The sequence below is a fragment of the Embiotoca jacksoni genome, unplaced genomic scaffold, assembly GCF_022577435.1.
Source record: "Embiotoca jacksoni isolate LCO1_2020_lvr unplaced genomic scaffold, fEmbJac1.0.p SCAF_2, whole genome shotgun sequence".
NCBI classification, from domain to species: domain Eukaryota; kingdom Metazoa; phylum Chordata; class Actinopteri; family Embiotocidae; genus Embiotoca; species Embiotoca jacksoni.
The window spans coordinates 1,092,972-1,116,714 of NW_027185340.1; the positions used below are offsets into that span (position 1 = coordinate 1,092,972).

At 38.9% G+C, this 23,743-nt stretch overlaps 2 protein-coding genes across 2 annotated transcripts; both read left to right on the top strand.

The window, feature by feature from the left end:
• Positions 1-1,920: 1,920 nt before the first annotated feature.
• Positions 1,921-16,981, top strand: col28a2a (collagen, type XXVIII, alpha 2a). Its single transcript, XM_069153560.1, has 35 exons — positions 1,921-2,056; positions 2,392-2,966; positions 3,548-3,568; positions 3,708-3,767; positions 4,877-4,930; positions 5,398-5,442; positions 5,536-5,562; positions 5,688-5,732; positions 5,826-5,870; positions 6,233-6,286; positions 7,148-7,216; positions 7,338-7,406; positions 7,554-7,622; positions 9,240-9,308; positions 10,160-10,228; positions 10,338-10,406; positions 10,994-11,062; positions 11,196-11,267; positions 11,418-11,486; positions 11,577-11,648; positions 11,909-11,977; positions 12,123-12,191; positions 12,274-12,342; positions 12,435-12,503; positions 12,601-12,669; positions 12,864-12,932; positions 13,066-13,134; positions 13,221-13,301; positions 13,515-13,550; positions 13,637-13,673; positions 14,074-14,631; positions 14,725-15,008; positions 15,115-15,361; positions 16,062-16,253; positions 16,340-16,981. The coding sequence occupies exons 1-35, from the start codon at positions 1,921-1,923 to the stop codon at positions 16,345-16,347; spliced, it is 3,684 nt and encodes a 1,227-aa protein (XP_069009661.1). The 3' UTR covers positions 16,348-16,981.
• A 966-nt stretch (positions 16,982-17,947) lies between these two features.
• Positions 17,948-23,723, top strand: bbs5 (Bardet-Biedl syndrome 5). The gene is made up of 12 exons (XM_069153778.1): positions 17,948-18,121; positions 18,370-18,452; positions 19,065-19,130; positions 20,817-20,866; positions 21,155-21,282; positions 21,372-21,507; positions 21,830-21,925; positions 22,409-22,471; positions 22,579-22,713; positions 22,909-22,992; positions 23,218-23,241; positions 23,343-23,723. Exons 1-12 carry the CDS (start codon positions 18,060-18,062, stop codon positions 23,442-23,444), a joined length of 1,029 nt encoding a protein of 342 aa, XP_069009879.1. The 5' UTR covers positions 17,948-18,059; the 3' UTR covers positions 23,445-23,723.
• The last annotated feature ends 20 nt before the right edge of the window (positions 23,724-23,743 follow it).

Consider the following 23,743-nt stretch of genomic DNA (forward strand, 5'->3'; position numbering starts at 1 on the left):
GGCGCCCATATGGTAAATAAAACAGGGCCTAATATTGGCCTATTTTAGAGAAACCATTTTAAAAGTTTGATTCCTGTTTCTTTAGCCTAAACAACCAATTAAACCTTAAGATTTATTTAATGTATAAATGTAGGCCATAACTGTACAACTGTTAAAAAAACAACATAATTTATTTGCTTTTTTCAATATTTAGTTTATAAGTTTCATTCAGTTGGTCCATCTGTTAATCTTATTCCTGTAAAACTGTCATTCACTGCAGTTACTGTCTTTACTCCCATGTGATGTTTAAAATATACATTTTGCAAATAGCTTTCTGTTTTTCTAATCACTACTACACACAATCACAAAGGGGAAGATAAATAAAAGCATTGAGTCAGTGATGAACATACATGAAAGCCAATCAAACTTTACAATCATTTCCCAACTTGCAGTTTAGGTACACTATGAACGTTTGTCTTTCATCACAGAGCATAGATGCAGGATTAATTTTTCCAAACCATGATTCAGTGCAACATTCCTTTGTGTCAGAAAGTCTCCTTTAATTACTTCTTGCCTGGAGCTTTGCAATATAAAGCCTCTTCACCTCAAGCACAGCAGGCTGGAGGTCCCATGAATCCTCAGCCCGTCAGCACAGGACCGGCCCCATCTTTAAACCACACCGGGAGGAAGACGCTAAAAGGTCACCTCTGCTCGTGAATGGTCAGGTGGCCATTTTTAGGGTCCAGAAGGTGAAGTACCACCTGCAGCTTCCAGGCATTTATTTTCTGAAAATATATTGCCTGTCACTTGCCTAGTGCTTTCAAACCTCTTTTAATAAAATGATAATTAAAAGAAACAAATCACAACAGCCAACAAAAGGAATTCTGAATTTAGGGCACCAGCAGCACATGATTAAGGTTACTGTGAGATCTTCATTGCTTGCAATTTGTAGATGTGTCATATTCACATGAAGCTGCACATTTAATGTCCTCATAACTGTCTGACCCTGTTTGCTACTTCATCCTAAGTGTGGACATTCCTAAATAAAACAATGAAATCTGATTGACTACTTTTTAGCACTTCTATACTAGCTGCCCTTTCTTGGTATTTAAAAATGATGTAAAAATCTTGGCCTTTTTAACCCTCTTTCCTTAGGCAGGGCTGTTGGGGTCATCCAATCTCCAGGGCGAAGACCAAAGGTGATCAGGCCTTTCCCGTCACCGCCAATGAACTCTAAACTCCCCCTCCTGTGGAATTTATGGTGGCATCAATTCCACTGTCAACGCATACAATTTATCTTAACTTTATTTTATTCTTACATGTTAGTCTAAGTGCCACGAGTACCCAACATCACCACAAACAGTTTAGTCTTTAATTCTGCACTGTTTAAAATGAGTTACCAAATGTAGTACTAAATACTAATTTCAGCAAACACCTCCAATGCTGTTTGACTCTTGCTATCATATCCCATAGCAATCTTCCCCTGCCCTGAGGCAGGAGTAGGAGTGTTGGCACGGCTCCATTGGATCTGGTCTGTTGGTGCCTCCTTATAAAGGAGGAGTGAGTGTCTTAGGGTTTCACTCTCTTCTCCCAGAGTGACTGATACTTCTGCAGCTGCTACAAAATCAATGAGTTAACTGGAGAACTTCGATCCCTTGCTGGTCCTGCTACCTTTTTTAAATTTGGGCTGCACGAAAAATAGGACACTGAAATACTAGAAATTGCAGCGTTTCCAAAGGAGGTTGGATTGTGAGTCAATTTTTTAAAATCATTTTAAGGATGCATGCATTTTTTTTTTTTGTAAACAAACAAAAATAGTTTGTACGAAGTGTTGACTGTAAATCACAGTCTGTTCCACATGGATTTAATGTTAAAACCACTTTTGTAGACTTTGACATTGATTGATGTGGAGTTGGTACTTTTTTTTCTCCAGGAGCGAGGATGTTCACCTCCTATACATCAGTGCTGCTGGTCACAGCACTGTCCAGCGCCTGGGCCCAAGATTTTTATGAAGAGAGGAATACTAACAAGAAATCGAAGGCCAAACCTCTGGCTGTAAATATTCATGATGGACAAGGTAAGAAAATCAATAAAACACATGAAGAACACAGCAAATTAATTTGACTTCCTGTTATTGCAGTATTTTAGTACTGCAACAATATTTCCTTAATTTTACCAGTTTAATAAATATATTACAACATCATAAAATACATTTTTTGACACTATTTGTCCAACTGTCTACAATTGTTCTGTATCTCCTTTGTTTAAACTTTCAGAATTGTTAGAAATAAAATGTGAGGTTTGGTCATCAAGTTAGTTTAAAATATTAAATCAAAGTCATTAAGTCAGTGAACAGTTATAAATACTTGTAAAACATGCATTAAGAGAGAGTCTTGTTCTATGTGCTCACAGCCCTCCTTGATGAGGACTGTGGCTTGGAGCTCTCCTTCCTGTTGGACAGCTCTGAGAGTGCAAAAGAAAATCACGAGCAGCAGAAGCAGTTTGCTTTGAACGTGGTGGACAGACTCCAAAACATACGGCTGCAGACCGGCCGCAGGTTGAGTTTGAGAGTTGCTCTGCTGCAATACAGCAGTCACGTTATCACAGAGCAAACCTTCAGAGACTGGAGGGGGCCGGAGAACTTCAAGACCCGGATAGCTACCATCATCTTCATCGGGCACGGCACCTACACCACCTACGCCATCACCAACATCACCAAGATATACCTGGAGGAATCCAGCTCCAGCAGCATCAGAGTAGCAGTGCTGCTCACAGATGGTATTTCCCACCCGAGGAACCCTGACATTTTCTCTGCTGTCGCTGATGCCAAGAACCAGGGCATCAAATTCTTCACTTTGGGCATTACCCGGACAGCCAATGAGCCAGCCAATGTAGCCCAGCTCCGTCTGCTCGCCAGCTCCCCCGCCTCCCACTTCCTCCATAACTTACAGGAAGCAGACATAGCAGAAAAAGTCGTCTCTAAAATTGTGAGTATAATACTTTGTCTTTCAGCTGACAACACTGAGAAGAAAAGTGATGTATCTGCTCTGAATAAGCGTCACTTCAGAGTTGAAACCTGGACAGGCTTGTTCAGGTATTTCTACAGAGATGGAATGACGACAATGTTCAGGAGAAACGCATCCATGAAGTCCTTGACATATCTGGATTTAAGCTTTTCTCCACAGCTTTTGAAAAACGGTGTGACATCTGCACGTTGTGTGAACAAAGCCCGAGGATTTCCTTTATTTTCCTTTTTCGTGTTTGTCTTGCAATCTCTTATTGCATTCTTTTAAGTAACACATGACCTGCACATATTCACGCCCTTACATTTGAACAATTTATTTACCCAATTTATTACACTGAATGTAACTCAACAATCAACTTAAAAAGTTGCTCTACTTGTTAAAGTGTAATCTGTTTTTATCAGTTTTACTTTTACATTAAATCATTTTAACACACCGACATCTCTGCAGTTAGTCAACAAACCTGCTAAGAGTCTCCAATGTACTACTACAATTTAAATTCTGTCTGAATATTGAATATTGATCATCTTTGGTTTTCTTTGCAGACTGACTTAGCTGATGAAGGAGTAAGTACTACTGCAATTATTTACTCATAAAGAGAGATGTGATGTTTAATACCATGTAATTAGGTGCATGCAGCGACTTTGCCTGCATACAGTTACATTAATGGCAAGTTAAAAAACATTTCTCATCTTCCTTTTGAAGTGCCCTCTAGCTGAGAGATGTGCCTGTGAGAAGGGAGAGAGGGGACCCAGCGGGCCTGCGGTGAGTATTTAGCCTCAAAATACCCAACAGCCAAAGAACAGCTTCCTTTGAAGTGTCACCGTCGTCTGTCAGAAGGAGGGATTTTTTGAAATCTTGTGCATAGAAATTTAACATGATCCTGATATTTTAGGAATGGTAATTATGCTGTTTTTCTTCAGACAGGATAATTGCTTGCTTTTTCAGTGTGGCTTACGGGCCTTTGTGGCCAGGTGGTCCTTACCCACATTTTATAGCCAAATCTATGGCAACAGGAAAAGGACAGGAGAGACCGTCGTCTGCTGCTCCCAGAAATATATATTTGTGGTGTCTCTGTCTCAGCCACTTATTGTGCATTTCTCATGTGACATAAGATGTCCCCCATGGAAACCAGAGGCCCCACATTTAGCACTCCATTTCCTATGAAACAGGACCTTTGACCATCATAAATCTCACACACAACCCTGACTGCCATTGTCAGTGAGAGAGTGCTAGCGGGACTGCAGTTTGGTACGCCTGATATTATCCATAATTTCCCATGTGATGCTTGAACAAGATGATCACAGCCACTACAGACATCCACTCAACATTTTTCTCTCTTATGCAAACGTCCACTCAGTCCTGTCTCCTGCTCAGACAGCAGACAGTTGAGGGAAGGTCAAGCTGTGCGATAGACAATCATGTTGCTGACAGACAGCTGTGTGACCAGGTGCTTTCTCCCCTGAGAGATTCTTCAAATTCTTACACTCAGACTAAGAGGCTCTCATAATTGCTCTTATTAGTTTAATGGCCACAAACTAGTGATTTCTGGTGTATAGCAACTCGCTCCTGCTGTCCAGGTGCAGCTCAAAACAATGACTCCTGGCCATGTGGACAAGATACCTCATGTCTGTTAGCTCCAACTGTCATAGAGTTCTGGTAAATATCAGACCTCTGACTTTCCTTTCAGTCTCCAACAGTGCCTGTCTAGAGAGAAAAAAACATTTACCTTGCAAAAACTTGGTAAAAATAACATTAGATTTTCAGGTTATGGGTCATAGCATGATGTGATTTTAGTGCACAGCGACAAGAGAGCAAAATATCAAAGAAGGAAATTAATCAAATCGTAACCCTGATTTTGCTTCATTCTCCAGGGGAAGAAAGGTCGTCCCGGAGAGGACGGCGCCCCGGGGCCTAAAGGGCCAAAGGTTTGTGCTTATGATGGACATAGCTATAAACTATGAATTTCTTAGCTGGCGGGCTTCTTCAGTGGTTATTTAATATTCCTGAGTGCAACACACCTGAATTCTTTGTTAGAGTCTCAGAAAAAGTCATTAAATTTCATATTGGGAATTTTTTTTTTAGTCATGTTTGTGTAATGTAGACATGCCGTGATGGTTGAACACAGTTAGTGTGTCAACGTGAACAAACTTTATAATGTTTGCTTTACTGACTGCTCATCAAGCAGAGAAGTGACCTCCTCCGTTCCCACTTCAGGCCATTTAGATCAATTGACTCATTATTTAGCACCTTTCATGCATCTCTTCTTTTACTTTTCTCTTTATCCTTTTATACTTTCATTTTCAGACTCTGTGTTAAGCCATTTACTTTACAGGAGCTATGATAAAACACATCATAATTGATGTAATGATTCATTATAATCTTGTTCTATCAGGGTGAAGCAGGATTAAGTGGATTACCCGGGCGAGAAGGTACTGAGGTAATTTCCACTATTTGTGATCAAAGCTAAGAAAATATTGATTATTGTCTCTGGTTTCCTCACAGATGACATATCAATCATTTATATTTGCAGGGAAAACCAGGTTACAAAGGAGAGAGGGTAATTATAATGTTGTTGTTTTTTTAAATAATTAATTAATTAATTTAGATTAATGAGATTAGTGATGACATTATATTTTGTTTGAGCAAATTCAAACCTATGTAATTCCTGAAATTTCTGCACAGGGTGAGAGGGGTGAATGTGGCACTCCAGGAATCAAAGGAGACAGGGTACGAATCTTACATCTTCAGTTTGTTTACCGTGACACTGCATGCACACTGAATTTGATTTCATGGTTTGTCTTTCACCTGTGATGTGTTCAGGGTCCTGAGGGTTCAATTGGAGTGAGAGGACTGAGAGGTCTGCAGGTTAGTAACAACTCGTGTTTTTAGAGCTCGTGTTTGATCGTAAACACTTCATTTTGTTCAGACAATCAGACAAAAGAGAGCAGCGAGATATTTTATCATACAATCAGTGGGTGCTGGGGTAGAAACTTGAAGTGCAGTGCACCAAATTTCAGATCAATATTCAAAATTAAAAGACATTTGGTTGAGTATTGGCATAACTTTGTGTATTATTAAATATATATCCGCTCTCTGTGAACTCTTAAACGAGTGGAAAATCCTCTTTACACATGAAAACACCACATCACATCAAATATTGCCTCCCATCCATACGGAGTGACATTCAAACACTCTTTATTAATGGCTGTGTGTTGTTTCCTGCTCAGGGTTTACCGGGACCACATGGAGACATCGGACCAGAGGGTCCTCAGGGAAAGCAGGTCACCGCCTTTTGACAACTTTTACTAACCCCATCGTGTACATCTGCTGTGACCTTGAACATTTCCTTTTATGATTAGTCTAAACAAGATGTTGGAGCTTTACCACCTCGGTGTTAACCCTACAGCACAGAGGCCTGTTTGTCTGCTAATAAACCCCTGCGTGAAGATTTTGGAAATGAGCCAAAGTCTTACCCATCATTACTGTTATTCATGAGTATAAGGATGAACCAGCAGCAAAACATCTCGCTGCACGTTCTCCTAATAGCTTGTATCCTGTTTCTAAATACAGACCCAGACGTGCCTACAGTATTGTCATCTTCTCCAACAAGGCCAGCAATAACATACATGGAAAGCCGGTGTTTTGCTATGTGAGGACCTGCGGGCAGCATTTACAAAAATGAACAGCAGACTTGGTGGTCCCTATGTAAATCATCTCTTCATGTCAGACTCTTTATCGTCAGATAAAAGCTAAATCCCCCAAAAATATTGGAATTAATTCAAACTTTGACGTAGTAAAGCGTTTCCAACAGTTCTTTGTTATTTGGAGATCCTGTTGATTTGGGGCACCTTGTGACATTTCTGGAGCTCAAGAGAGAGTTCAGCAAAACTTTGTCTGATCTAATCTGCAGGAGGAGATCAAATATCTGTGCATGTCTGTCTGTATGTGTGTACAATTACATCAACTACATTTAAGTAGTACTTTTCTGTAAAGTTCTTTAATACATTGAAAAAAATCAAAGGTTTAAATCAAGAGATTAAAAAATAATAATAATAATAATAATTCAGAATTGATGATTCAGTCCTTGTGTATGTTGGTTCCTGATTTGAAGGTGTTAAGTGTTATTATGTTTGTGATCACAGGGTGAACGGGGCCCATCTGGCCCTCCAGGAATTCAGGGGGAAACTGGTACCGGACTTCCTGGACCAAAAGTAAGTAATGATATGGATTCTCCTCTGAATACTTGTTTTGTTATTATTGGTGGTTGTTTCATTGGTATCAGCATTTCTTTGGGGTTTTCCTAACAAATTAAATTCCTATATTTATCTGCAGGGTGACATGGGATTCCAGGGGCGACCAGGTTCTCCTGGTCCTCCAGGACTGGGCGAACACGGCTCTCCTGTAAGCTAAGAAGCATCCAAGTCTGTAATTTCGTTATGTTTGTGACGTCCATATCACAGAGACAGATTTGATCTGGTGAGAAAGCCCATTCTCACGATCTGGCACTCGTTGGCTGACATTGTTTGTTTACTACCGCTTTGTTTAAAGGGACCTCAAGGACCGCAAGGTGTTCAAGGGGAAAAAGGTCCCCATGGCGAAGGGTTTCCTGGACCAAAGGTAGGTGTCAAGTCTGTTTTTAGAGAACAAAAAAAAAAAAAAAACTTTCACCTGGGTTAAATTACTTCATTCTTATAGCCTTAAAAACACGAGTTACAGATCAACCAAATGACATTTGAATCAATCAAATTACATTATTATTGTTGATAATCCAGTAATACCTAAATGTTGCAAAAATATTTATAAAGTTGTTGCAGAGAAGTGTTTTGCTCTTCTCAGAAAAGTGCCCAGAAAAATGTCGGTCACAGTGACCTTTGACCTTTGACCTTTGAATTCTATGTAGTTTATCTTTGACTCCAAGTGAATGTTAGTGCCAAATTTTTTGAAATTGACTTAAAGGAATTTCTTAAAATTTTGCACAAACAGTGCAATGAACGATTCATTAGAATTTGATGGTCAGAGGTCAAAGGTAACTGTGACCTCACAAAAACACATTTGTGACCATAACTCAAGAATTCATTCACTCATTATGACAAAAAAAAAAAGACAAAGGTCAACGTCACTGTGCTAAACATGATCTCATCTTGATATCAATATGAATTTAGGGGCTGCAGATAGTCTTTGATAAAAGCAACAACATATTTGAATTCTTAATCCTAATAAGCCTTTAACCAAGTGCTGGCATTATGACCAGGTTCAAAACCTGCACACATAAATAAGCTGCCTTTAAATACGGTGGACAGATGGCACTGCTACACTGAGTGTGCATGTTTTAGTCCAGTCAGGCCACTCTGCAGCTCACAGCCTACATTAGTCAACATCGGCCTCCGTTCCAGCTCACTGACTCACAACTAATGTGTTCATCCGTCTGTCAATACTCTGTTGGTAATGTAATAAGTAGTTTTTTGTCCCCATGCTGCAACATGCTGCACCATGAAACATGCAATAGATACGCCATTCAAATGGAGATAGCTGGGATTCAAACGTGGCTTTAACAAGGCATGCAACACTGTGTGCAATAGTATGGACATTAATATTGATGGAAGCTGGTCTTACTGTGTTGCAGCAAAGAAAACATCCCAACCACAGTGAAGTCAGATTAATGTATAATATCCACGTAAAAGGCAAAACTTCAAAGAAATGCATTAATGCCTTCTGACGGTTGAAGTTCAAGACAGAACTTGTGAGTGAATGTGACAAAAGGAGGAGCTTATTTATGTGGTTGTTGAAGCACCTCTGTAAAGAAATATGAGTGTACTTGTATTTGTTGAGAGAAGCTGTTGGAAAATGAACACTGGAAACGTCCTCAAGCAATTACACATCTGTTTAACCTGTACCAGACTTCCCACCCGCTATAATTTTTACTCCTCTGCTGAATTCTAGGTCTTGTAAAAGAGGAGCGGTTGGACGATCAAACCTTTTTCTCTCCAGTCACTAATCCCTTCACTTCAGAATTCACTGGGGCTGGAAAAAGATTAAAAAATCAGAAGTGCCACGAGGACAAAAAAAAAAAAGACCAAAACACTGCCATTCCTGGTGCATAGGATCATTCTGTATCAAAGGCAACAGGAGCCAACATGCTCTTCTTCTCTGTACTGAGAACAATGTGGATTTGGCTGAGACCCAACCTCCAGTGGTTGTGATGTGACTGAGATATGAACTGGTTTTGTTTCACAGGGAGATCGAGGGCTCCCGGGACCGAGGGGGCCACGGGGACAGCAGGGAGCAGGAATCAAAGGACAAAAGGTGGGTTGTAAATTCATTTAAGAAAGGGAATTCACTGAAACATGTACACAACAAAGACCCTAATAAAATCCATAGGGGATCCCAAAAGTCCTCCAGGCCATAATTATATATACATCTCCATAATGCAAGAATGAGTAAAGCAAGATGGTAGTGTTGTAAATTTAACATCTGGTTACTGTGGGAAAGTTAGAACGGTAGAACATGAGGTGGCACTATGGCACTGCATAACTATTATGTTAAATATTAAATTAGGTAATACACTGGTGAACTTATTCTGTCTTCAACAAAGTTACAAAGAAATCTTTCATTTTCAGTCGCATATAGTGAATAAATCTATTTAGCATGTGATTCTACCTTGTGCTGTCCAGTAGTTCGTCAGCATCTTTTTGCAGCATTTAAAGCTCCTGATTATTATGTATTAAATTACTTCGTCTTTTGTTGTTACAGTTGTACCACAGCTCTGCAGAAAGTGATAGATAAAATGGATATGTGACGCTTTGATTAAAGTACCTCAAATACAAAACTCAAGTAGTGGTGTTGTGTTGGATTGCCTTAAGTTCAGATCTTCTGAATGTTCTGCACACTCTGGACAACTACTTAAAGACAACTCTTCTTGAGTACCTTTACTTAGTAAAATACCTTAGTAAATAAACAAATTATTGAATTTATACTTCAACAAAAAACTAACATCATAAACTTTGTCAAGGTAGAATTTCTGACAGCTGCTGAACTGAATTATAATTTGTAGGCGTACCTAACAAGTGGCCACTTGTACATGGACATCGAAATAGCCACGAGTCATGGAGAATTGAAACTTATGTCTCAGACTGACCGTGGTGTTTTACTTTCAGGGTGAATTTGGGCCCCCAGGTCATCCTGGCCTAACTGGATCAATAGGAGAGGGCATACAAGGAGAAAAGGTCAGCAGAATATTTCTTCTCTGAATGTTTCTCAGACACTCATGACGCAAACAAATGCAGTCGTAGCACATACTGCATTGATAACCCTCTAACTATTATTATTGAACAGGGAATTGAGGGGCCGAGAGGCCCACCAGGGGTCAGAGGAGTTCCAGGAGAAGGTTTACCTGGACCAAAGGTTTGTTAAAAGCCTGTAAAATTCTCCTTCACATTCCTCAGTGGTTAGGTTTGTCATGGAGACATAATAAAAGTGAGACTCCAGGTCAATTTAAAATCATGGTTTTATATTGTCCTGTTTCTTTAGGAGACAGTTTCACTTCAAGAGTCAATCAAATCTCGTGTTGTGTTTTTTACCTCCATTAGTTATCTGTATGGTTTATTTGTTTGGGAAAAACAAAACCAGTACAATTGTAATATCTCCATGGATATTGCACATCATAGAAAATGTGAAATATCTGCCAAGATCTGCCAAGACTGTTGGCCTTGGCAGAGGTCTGCACTCCTCAGGGTGCCCTTCTTCTAGTTATTTTAGTTATAGTTAGAAAACAGAGACAAAGCTACTGCAAAAGAAATGGAGTATAGGATACAAATTTGTTATTAAATGTATTATTTATTATTTTATTAATTCTCTAATTTCATTTAAAAAAAAAAAAATGTGTTGCCAACCAGTAAACTGTTGAAACAACATGCTCAACAAGTTGTGAACTGGCAGTTTCGGCTCAATTGTTACAATAATCTAAACTTTCATGCTATTTCTATTGCAAGGGAGATCAAGGTTTGCCAGGAGAGCAGGGAGCTCCAGGAGAGAGAGGCATCGGAGAACCTGGTTCAAAGGTAAGACAACTCATATCCTGATCAAAATGTGCAAGCTTAATCATGATCTATGTCAACAGTATGTTAGAATGAGTAGAGTGAAGTAAATGTACTGAATCCATCAAAAACTAAAAATACCATTTTAATGGTGCAGGGAGAACCTGGATCAGCAGGACTGGGTGGCCTGCCTGGTCTACCAGGAGAGGATGGAGCTCCAGGACAGAAGGTAAAGTATATTATTCCAGCTCTGTGCAAAACTTCCATTTATTAACCCAATTTCCCAGCAGTGCCTGACCCTTGGCCTTCCTTTGTCCACTGGCTTACAATGAGGACAACCTTATTCTTATTCATTGAATTTATCATTTTCTTTTCTTAGGGGGAGTCTGGTTTACCAGGTTTAAGAGGTCCTGAGGGAGCTCAAGGAATCGGCACTCAAGGCGAGAAGGTCTGTTTTAGACTACATATTCTTGTGTGGTGCACAATTTATATCAGAACTTACGATACTCAGATGATGTCTTAATGTTCTCCTTCCCAGGGTGACCAGGGTCTGAGGGGCATCCGTGGGTTACATGGTCCTCCTGGGATCTCCGGACCCTCTGGACCAAAAGTAAGAATTCAGAAAATTAGCAGAACCGGGCGGTAATATGTTACTGTGGAGTTGGAAATTCCTTGTTGAAGTAGTAGAAGCTTCTGTTTTTTGCTCCCGTTCCATTTATTCCACAATGAATCCGTTGATGTTGAAAATTTATGTCACACCAACCCAACCTGTGAACAGAGCCAACAAAATGAGTCTTTTACATGTTGTTGGCAGCACACGTATTGTTGAAATAAAAACAAGCTCGACTCTTGCCAATGTTTCCCTTCCAGGGTGAACGTGGGATACCAGGCCAGCAGGGCATGTCGGGGCAGCCGGGACGGTCCATATCGGGTCCCAAGGTGAATAAACAACCACTGCACCAATAAACTGTCGCTGAACGGGGATCTTTGCAGGCAGCTACAAGAACTGTCGAAACAAGTCTGATGCAACGTAATGCATTAAAAACTCTTTCCACTACTTATCCCTTTATCGCCTTGTGTTCAGGGTGACCTTGGACCTGCTGGTCCCCCCGGACCTGCTGGGGAAACAGGCCACGGACTACCTGGTCCGAAGGTAAATAATTTTTATTTAACATGTTTGTTGAGCATTTATTAAACATATTAATTTAGACATCAGTTCAATCTTATTTTCCCAGGGAGAACATGGTAATCCGGGTTTACAAGGGCCATTTGGTCCAAAAGGCGAAGGCTTCCCTGGACCTTTGGTTTGTATCATCAACCAGAACATTAAGTAACATTAAGTAACCAATACATTTTAAATGGACTAAGATGGGAATTATTTCTGTGCTTTTACCAGGGACCTCCGGGCATGCCAGGCCTACCGGGCGAGCCCGGCCCAGAGGGAGTGGGAATTCCTGGTCCGAAGGTTTGTGTCTACATAGTATGGTGTTTTGGGTAGTTTTTTGGGGGGCATGTTTATCTCTGTATGTGTGGGAATGCTTATTTGATAATGTCTGTTCCAGGGAGATGTTGGCTTCAGAGGATTGCCAGGGTCGCCCGGCCCACCTGGAGAGGGCTTACAAGGACCACTAGTGAGAAAAATTACCTACCATACAATTTAATATGTATTATTAACAATCAAATCTGAATCCAGATAATATCTAAACAAACAAACCTTTGACAGAATACAAGATTAGAGGTTGTACTATGCGCACTTGATTTTGTTTTTATGTAAGTTTGCAGTTTATTGGTTCATTAATATTTCCATACACTGTTTTTTTTAAAGGGTAATATTGGAAGGCCGGGACCTCCCGGCCCAACTGGACCTCCAGGAGAAGGCATTCAAGGTCCAAAGGTAAACCACTGAAGATCATATTATTTACTATTATACAGATGTTTTATCCAAAGAACTGCCCGATAAACTGGTTGCAAGATAAAACTAAAAATAATGTAGCATCTTTGAAACTTTTACTAAAAATGAATTTCAGGGTGATCCAGGATCGCAGGGCTTGACTGGGCCTCGAGGGACTCAGGGAGACGGATTCCCAGGAGCTAAAGTGATGAGTTTACATCTATCTTTCAAACATTTTATTGATATCTGATGAACTTGTCTGACTGATCGATTACTCGTCCGTTGTTGCAGGGTGATCGTGGATCACAGGGTGAGAGGGGGGTGAGGGGTACAAAAGGAGACATGGGAGATCCTGGACTCTCCGGTGTGGAGGTAGAATAAATGATAAAGTGTGTAAAGATGTGCATGTGCAGAATATGAGCGCCAATATGCTGTCAAGCCAGATTATTTGTTTAATAATGATAGTGGATGATAATTACGATCACAACCACCATCATCACAGTCATTACCAGCACCACCACTCAATGAATGATATATACAGCTGTTTGTAATAACGGTTTGTTTTCAACCTTTCTCAAATCCCAGGGGAGACCAGGAGCAAAGGGCGAACTAGGCCTCACAGTAAGTTCATTGAGTCAACAAATGTTTGACCATTCAAAATAATTATAGTGTTTATTGACTGATTTAAGTTTTCTTGAATTTTTCAGAGAGAAGACATTATTAAGCTGATCAAAGAAATCTGTGGTAAGGCGATAAGCCAAGTCAAGTTTATTTTTATAACCGTTGTAATGTGTGTAAAGGGAGAGCATGTGGTAGTGTAAAATCTGTAATGAGATCTGATAAATCAGACGAACTTTAAAGTCATTACTGCCGTGAATGTAGAGTCATTTAGAGTGAACCTGAAAACAGTAAAAATGCAGACCTTAAAACCAAAACAAATCACTGAAAGGTGCTAAAACACGGAGGAGAAGTGTCGAGAAAGGCGACGATTCTCTTTGGATTTGTCTCAAGCCAAGAGCCACCTTGTCAACAATAGCTTGTCCATTGATGGATCAAAGGAAAATATGGATTAGCTTCAAACTGCCATTTGGTAAACCAAAGAACAGGCAGTAGCTAAGTGTTCACTGTACTTCACTCTTTTCAGGATGTGGCATCAAGTGCAAGGAAAGGCCAATGGAGCTTGTTTTCGTCATTGACAGTTCAGAGAGCGTCGGTCCTGAGAACTTTGAGATCATCAAAGACTTTGTCACGAGGCTGGTGGACCGGACCACAGTTGGACGCAACGCCACCAGAATCGGACTGATCCTCTACAGTCTGGATGTCCTTTTGGAGTTCAACTTGGCTCGCTACATGAGCAAGCAGGACGTGAAGCAGGCCATCAGAAAAATGCCCTACATGGGTGAAGGTACCCACACTGGCACTGCCATTAGAAAGGCAACTCAGGACGCTTTCTTCAGTGCCCGCCTTGGAGTCAGAAAAGTGGCCATCGTTATCACTGATGGTCAGACAGACAAACGAGAACCTGTCAAGCTGGACATTGCGGTGCGGGAGGCTCACGCTGCAAACATCGAGATGTACGCTCTGGGGATTGTCAATTCCTCTGATCCTACACAGGCTGAGTTCTTACAAGAACTCAATCTCATTGCCTCTGACCCAGACAGGGAACACATGTTCCTCATTGATGACTTCAATACTCTACCAGGTGATAATCACAGTCGGATGTTGTAAATATCAAACAGCATCTTCAGCCTGAAGGTTGTTAAATTAACAGATTTCTTCATTTCTTTTCTCTCAGCTCTGGAGTCTAAACTTGTCAGCCAGTTCTGTGAAGATGAAAACGGCGCACTGATTTATAATCGTATTACGAATGGACAGTGGAACAGCAACAATGGGCTTGGTCTCAATGGAAACGATGGACGTGGAGACAACACCAATGTATATAATACCAACAATGGTTATGGTTATGGAAACAATGGGAATGGGAACCAAGAGGAGATCCAAAATCAGAGACGCATGAACAGCCGAGGCCGTGGAGACACGTTCACGCTGCCCATCAGCTCTGATCCCCTCCCCATTCAGGTCTCTGCTTCCTGTTAACCTCACAGGATACTGGTTTAATTTTCTTTACAAATAGTGGAGAGTTTGTCATAATTGTGATATATTTCATGCTGTCTTTTAACTGTAGGTGGTGGAAGATGAGGATGGTGAAGATTTAGACTTAAGGGCCCATGTGCGAGGCGGTAGCAGTGCATCTGTGGTCAACAAAACAACACCGTTGTCACCTGTGAGAGGAAGTTCTGCATCCAGCGAGGCAACCGTGTCATCTTCGTCATCGTCGTCCTCATCTGCAACATCTTCGTCAAGCCATGGCTCAGTTTCATCCTTTAACTCGAATCAGTTGCAGCCGGTGGTCCGGCCAGCCCTGCCTAAAGGTGAGTACTGCACTCCTGCTCAGTTGGCCTGTTTTATGGAGGAAAAGCACGTCAATGAGTAATGGCTGAATTCCATTCAACGTCTTCACTTTTAGCGTGTCGGTGTTGTTCACGCTGGTTCGCTGTCACATCGTCTTACTGAATAAAACAGAGACATCGTTAAAGTCATTCAATCTTTACCTATAATGACAAGCCAAATGTCTACTGTAAAAAAGGTGCTAAGCTAAGCCCCAAGTCCATACAAGTACAAGCACATTTCACAAATGAACATAGTCAACCTTTTTATATTCACAGGAAATGACACAGAGCAGCTGACATCAGAGGTCAAAAGCAATAATATATCCAGTAATTTAGATTTCAGAGAAATACGTGACACATCATAATTTAATTATCAAAACACCACTGACCTCACTGGCAAAGCATTTCCAAAAGCATGTATTTACATTTCCAAATGCACTATTTATTACATTCCTTTATTTTTTATGTTCATTAGATTGCACACACTCAAACTTCAATGCTATTCAGTGTCTGTTCTGTCAGCAACACTTCATGTTGTTACTTTTTCCAGTCTGAACAGACTTCATAATATACAAACTGCTAAGAGGGTGTTTTTATGGAGGGTTTTTTCACGCTGTTATTCTCGTTCAGTACATAAATATTCTTTGGAAAACTTGTATGTCACACACCTTTTCCTCTCCAGAGGTCCCTCTCCTTGATCCCCGCTGTAACCTCAGTTTGGACCAGGGCACCTGCCGAAACTATAACATCCGCTGGTACTACGACAAGCAGGCCAACGCCTGTGCACAGTTTTGGTATGGAGGCTGTGGTGGAAATAACAACCGTTACGATACAGAAGATGAATGCAAGAAGACTTGTGTTCTATTCAGAACAGGTAACTTATGTTGTCTTTAACAGCAAATATGCATATTCTTTTCTTATGATAAATTTCTGAATATTGTTCTTTCTTGTCCCTCTCAGCTGGATAAAAGGAGGAGAAGCCATCAGAAAGTGGATTTTACTATTGTACAGTATCCCAGATGCTGGTTTAATGTGATGCAGTCTGTCAGTTGTGTTTGGAAAATTACATGCACTTTTCTAACACTTTTATACACAGATGTATTTTTGATCACGTAGAATAACTGCAGACATGTTTCTGGTTTAACCCAATAACTGTCTGACTGAAGCCTACAAAAAGTGACTTTATTACCTCAGAGAAATTGTATTGTGCTTAATACACCAGGAGAAAATCCTTATTCAGGGTGTCCTGGCTTTAAAGCGACAACTTCAGAAAATGTCTCTCCAGCTGATGTTAACCTGTAGATCACTCTTATACCTCTCTGAGCCAAGTGCTTCATACTGAATATATTTTGTAGCAAGAGAGCAACAGTGAGATGTTTCATCTTGTATTGATATGATTTGCTGAAATGTGTTTTGAATTCTTTTGTGTGTACTATTTGTTTTTATTCTGATGTGTCCTTTCATATTATAACTGGCAGCTGTTATAAAGGGTCGTTTCCTATCTGGTACTGCTTCCCCAAGTCTACAGCGAATGTCATCTTGGGATGAAGATTGAGGCTTTCTGTAATCCATCCGTTAAAGGCCTGCCTATTTGAGCAGTGTGTGTATATCTGAAATAAAATCATGTTTTTTAATAATAAAATATTAAAAAAAAAGACGTTTTGTATGTGTTAATTTAAATACGTCGCATCATCTGTGTCCACAACTCTGTCTTTGTGGTAACTGAAGTTAGAGTCATCAGTGGCCTTCTGGTTCAGTAATTATTGTTAAATGTGACAGCTTTTCAGTGCCATGAAATTTTCATAGTTCTTTTGTTAAATTCAGTGTAAATCAAAGTATAGGCTAAACACAGAAAAAATATAGTGTACAATTATTTTTAATCTGAGATTAAGGTAATTTTAATCTGGTAATTGTGAAAACTCTTTTTCAGTCATTCCAATGTAAAGCTGCATTTACGTCTTAGCTCAGTCCATGTCTTACAGCACACCTGCCTTTAATAAAGCATTAATTAGATTCCCATTGTTTAACAGCTTGAATAACTTCAAAGCCTTTCACACTCTGGTCAGATTGAGAGAAAAATCATCTCATGAGTTTATTTACGGTAAAGCACACTTGAAGGAAAACAGTCTTGTTTTATCACTTTTCAGTCCATTTTCCCCTTGAAAAGTGTTTATAATATCTTTATAAACTGCTGTATTTTACTATATTATACCAGCTGGGGGGTGTAAAACTTAAAAACTGAACAAAGCATAAAAAATGTATTACATTTTGTATTTACAAGGCTATTCTCGCAGTACAAAATTTATCTATATTAATGCAAAGTCAATTTCAAACGGACTTTTTTTTCTTGCTACGAATTTGATCAGTTTAATATTATAATGTTTTCGGGTAAAAAAAAAAAAAAAAAAAAGCCTGTAAAACAAAACATGTTCATAAGAAACAAAATTCACTGGTGAAAAATCGTTGGTACGCAGATTAATAAATTATATTTTACCAACATTTCCAATATTTAAAAACGCCAGCTGGAGGAACGCGTCGTCCTCGCGGCTTGCCGTCGGTTGCCATGGTGATCGTGACGCTCCGCAGGGTTTTCCAGATTAGCCAGCCTCCAGTTTGCACACAGCGGTTGGTGGTTCGTAAAGTTGAGTAAACTAACCCGTGGGCAGAACCACCTGCAGCCATGTCCTCTGTCCTCGATGCTCTCTGGGAGGACAGAGACGTCCGATTCGACATAACTGCGCAGTGAGTGAACGCTGACTGCGTTTCGTACAAGCTAGCATGTAGCTCACCGAGCTAATCGGCTAACCGGAGATTATAATCTCGCTGCAGCCTGAAAGTTGTTTTCAGATTTATATTAATTCGAGAAAGAAGGTTTTACGATATCTTCACACCGCACGTGTCTCCGTTTAGAGATGTCTTGAATTAGTTCAATAATAACATTTCCGTAACCACCACTACGATCAACTGATCACCGATCAATATGTGCGCAGGCAGATGAAAACCCGTCCAGGTGAGGTGCTGATCGATTGTTTGGATTCAATAGAAGACACGAAAGGAAACAACGGAGATAGAGGTACTTATCAACACCGTTAAACCCACCGGACACCCTGAGTGTGGCTGCTCAGCTGCTGATCAATGATCCCTGATCAATGATCAATGATCCCTGATCAATGATCAATGATCCCTGATCAATGATCCCTGATCCCTCATCCCTGATCCCTGATCAATGATCAATGATCCCTGATCCCTGATCAATGATCAATGATCCCTCATCCCTGATCCCTGATCCCTGATCAATGATCCCTGATCAATGATCAATGATCCCTCATCCCTGATCCCTGATCCCTGATCCCTGATCAATGATCTCTGATCAATGATCAATGATCAATGATCCCTGATCCCTGATCAATGATCAATGATCCCTCATCCCTGATCATTGATCCCTGATCCCTGATCAATGATCTCTGATCAATGATCAATGATCAATGATCCCTCATCCCTGATCCCTGATCAATGATCTCTGATCAATGATCAATGATCAATGATCCCTGATCCCTGATCAATGATCAATGATCCCTCATCCCTGATCAATGATCCCTGATCAATGATCAATGATCAATGATCCCTGATCAATGATCAATGATCCCTCATCCCTGATCAATGATCCCTGATCCCTTTTTTTCAGGACGACTCTTGGTGACAAACCTGAGGATTATTTGGCATTCTTCCGCCCTGCCGAGAGTTAATCTGTGTGAGTAGAAAACTTCTTCTAAAGATTTAATCTGGTTTTATTTTTCCTCTTCTGTGTGTTTAGTTTTAAAATAATGTCCGTTAATGATCCGTACAGATACAGTAACAGAGTACTTTAAGATCATATCAAAAACATATTAAAACATATCAGACGTCATATTAAAACATATTAAAACATATCAGACATCATATTAAAACATATTAAAACATATCAGACGTCATATTAAAAACATATTAAAACATATCAGACATCATCAGACATCATATTAAAACATATTAAAACATATCAGACGTCATATTAAAAACATATTAAAACATATCAGACATCATCAGACATCATATTAAAACATATTAAAACAGATCAGACATCATATTAAAACATATTAAAACATATCAGACATCATATTAAAACATATTAAAACAGATCAGACATCATATTAAAACATATTAAAACATATCAGACATCATATTAAAACATATTAAAACAGATCAGACATCATATTAAAACATATTAAAACATATCAGACATCATATTAAAACATATTAAAACATATCTAACATCATCAGACATCATATTAAAACATATTAAAACATATTAAAACAGATCAGACATCATATTAAAAACATATTAAAACATATCTAACATCATCAGACATCATATTAAAACATATTAAAACATATCTAACATCATCAGACATCATATTAAAACATATTAAAACATATCTAACATCATCAGACATCATATTAAAACATATTAAAACATATCTAACATCATCAGACATCATATTAAAACATGTTAAAACATATCTAACATCATCAGACATCATATTAAAACATATTAAAACATATCAGATGTCATATTAAAACATATTAAAACATATCTAACATCATCAGACATCATATTAAAAACATATTAAAACATATCTAACATCATCAGACATCATATTAAAACATATTAAAACATATTAAAACATATTAAAATATATCTAACATCATCAGACATCATATTAAAACATATTAAAACATATCTAACATCATCAGACATCATATTAAAACATATTAAAACATATCTAACATCATCAGACATCATATTAAAACATATTAAAACATATTAAAACATATCAGACATCATATTAAAACATATTAAAACATATCTAACATCATCAGACATCATATTAAAACATATTAAAACATATTAAAACATATCAGACATCATCAGACATCATATCAGACGTGTGTCATTAGACTTTGACGTTACTTTACTTACATTTGCAAGTTTACATGAAACACAATCAGCATAAGTGGAAGAAGCAGGAAATAAGAAACCGTATGAAAATTAAAGCCAGTTAGGACTGCAAAAAAATATTATTTTAATTATTGATTAATCTGTTTAATTATTTGTTTTGATTAATTGACGAGCCGTTTGGTCTTTAAAATGTCAGAAAAAGTTCAAACAAGGTTTCCCAAAGCTCAAGTTTCAGTTGAGTTTGTCTTCAAGGAACCGGAAAAAATTCACAATGAAGAAGCTGGAAACAGAACTTCAACCGTTTTCAACAAAAAATGGAACAAAACAATTAATCATTCATCAAAATAGTTGTCAATTAATGTTCTGTTGATCAACTAATCGGGTAATCTACGAAGTGTTTCAGTTTTATACGAGATTGAATAAAAACGTTGTTTTTTCCAGCTGTGGGCTACAACACTATTATCAACATCACAACAAGGACAGCGAACTCCGTAAGCAAACCTCTGTTCCCTCTTTATGTTATTTGTTGACATTTCCACACACGTTATTTATTGTTTTCATCATAGATGTTCCTGTATTTGTGTTTGTTGCCTCCAAGTTTGATTAAAATGTGTTTTTGGAGAATTAATACACGAATCACTTTTACAAAGGAAAATATTCAAACCTGTTGAAGCCTATAATGAACACACTGTTTTTAACCTGCTATAAATTTAACTATGTAATAAATGTGATATTAACAGACAACAACGCTGATTTAGGAATTCATTTCTCTTTTCTAGAAGTTGAGAGGCCAAACTGAAGCGCTTTACATCTTGACAAAGTCCAACAACACAAGATTTGAGTTCATTTTTACAAATGTGGTTCCAGGAAGTCCAAGACTCTTTACCTCAGTCATCGCTGTCCACAGGTAATAAAACAGTCTGTGGGAACGTGAGTTCTTTCAGTACGTTGGACATGAAGTGTAAATATATTGAAATGTGCTCTGTGTTGTTGCAGGGCCTACGAAACCTCTAAAATGTACCGCGACCTGAAGCTGCGAGCGGCTCTCATTCAGAACAAGCAGCTCAGACTTCTGCCGCGAGAGCAAGTTTATGATAAAATTAATGGAGTTTGGAATTTATCCAGTGATCAGGTACCGGTGCTGTTTCTGAAATCTGCTTTTCTTCACTTGATGGTTTATTTTATCTCTAAATTATTTAGTGTTTCTCTGATAATATGCATTTACGGAGTAAAACCGAACGTTTTACAGTTTAAAACCATTTAGGTGTGTTTTCTTTCTGTTGATATTCACAAGAGAATTTTATTTTAATGAGCAGCACAATATATATCGTGTTTATAGAAATCCTTATTGATTACATAAATACAATTTTAAGTCATTATTGGAGAAACTTAATTCGCAACGTGTTTTAATGAAGTCGATTTCACTTGACAGTTGTTGGGTTTCTTTCTTTCAGGGGAACCTTGGAACCTTCTTTATCACCAACGTACGGATTGTGTGGCACGCGAACATGAATGAGAGCTTCAATGTCAGCATCCCCTACCTCCAGATTGTAAGTAAAGAACATTACCGATGCAGTCTTCACACTTATTACTGTCATCGCTGAATGGAAAACGGCTTCACATGCAGTGTTGTCGTGAAACACGTGTCTTTAAAGGTCCACCAGCTCATTTTAATGGCAGCCAGTCGTCGGAACAGATACTGTAATGTATATAGTAGTTCATTATAACTTGAGTTTATCTCCAAAAGAGTTCCATCTACCATCCCTGATTACATAATGTTATAACAAACCTAACCACCATCTATTTATTAGGTGCTCAGAAACACCCAATACAAGACAAATTCATATTATGTATTATATTTGGTCTTTTTGTTAATACTTGATATTATTCAGTACGATAGAAGTACCACAATGTTTTCATATCTGTATGGGCTGGTATTGATTATTTAACAAACGTACTCCTGAAATCAGTCTCGTTACACTTGTTCATATTCGTATTGTTCGTATTTAACATTCTTCCTTTTCTTCCCCAAGTGGTCGATCAGAATCAGAGACTCAAAGTTTGGCTTGGCTTTGGTGATAGAGAGTTCACGCCAGGTAACTTTCATTCGCATCCATCTGACGTGAAAATCATATCTGGGTTGTTTTTTTTCTTCACTTTTTGTGCTTGTCCTCTATAAATGTCTTTGTCTTGGTGGTTTCAGAGTGGCGGGTACGTGCTTGGGTTTAAGATTGACCCCGTGGATAAGCTTCAAGATGCCCTCAAAGAAATCAACTCCTTGCATAAGGTGTACTCCACCAACCCCATATTTGGAGTGGACTATGAGATGGAAGAAAAAGTAGGCCCACGTGCACAATATTGACCCTGAACGCCTCCATTGTACAACGCTGTAACTTACTCTACGTGTCTATTTTGGAATGAACAGCTGTTAACTCGCCCACAAATATTTTTGAATACTTCATAGTAGCTGGTTTTTCCAGCAGCTCAGCTGATCATGTTGTCATAGCGCTGTTTGTCCTAACAATGATTTCAGCCGCAGCCGTTGGAGGAACTCACAGTGGAGCAGCTTCCTGATGACGTGGAGATCGAGCCCGATGAGCAGACTGATGCTTTCACTGTGAGTGTGCCTGTCGGCCTCTCTTAAACTCATCACTCCTCCGGGAGTCAAAGGTTTCAGACTCTCAGAATAGCTGTTGGTTAATTCCCTTCAGCCTGATGAACAAACATGCACGTATGTTTGTGCTACTCATCAGACAACAATAACTCATCATCACAATCAGAACGTCCTGTTTATTTGGATTAACTGTGGTAATTATATTTATTCATGTGTGCTTGCTTGCAGGCCTACTTTGCTGATGGCAATAAGGTAGGATTCTCATAATTAATAATCATGAAGTAAATTATATTGTACAGTATGCTGTCCTTTGAAATCTTTGGAAACCTAATTTATTTATTGTTTCTCTAAAGCAACAAGACCGTGAGCCAGTTTTCTCGGAGGAGCTTGGCCTCGCCGTTGAAAAGCTAAAGGATGGATTTACACTTCAAGGGTTGTGGGAAGTAATGGGCTGAAACAACATTAGACATGAGCTACTCTTTGTACATATTGTGCCTACAAAGGCATCAGTATATTTATTTATTTGTAGGTCAGGTTGCAACTTGTACAGTTTTTGCTTCGATACTTTTATCCAAAATAGAAAATACTAAATTACATGCATGACATTTAATGTGCAGTTAATTGTAAAAAAAATAAAACATGTTTTCATAGTGAATAGAATGTGTAGTAGTGAATGTGAAATAAAATGACATTTTTATTGTTTAATATAAATAAATAGAACACTTTTTTTCCCATTTCATTGACACATTGGTCA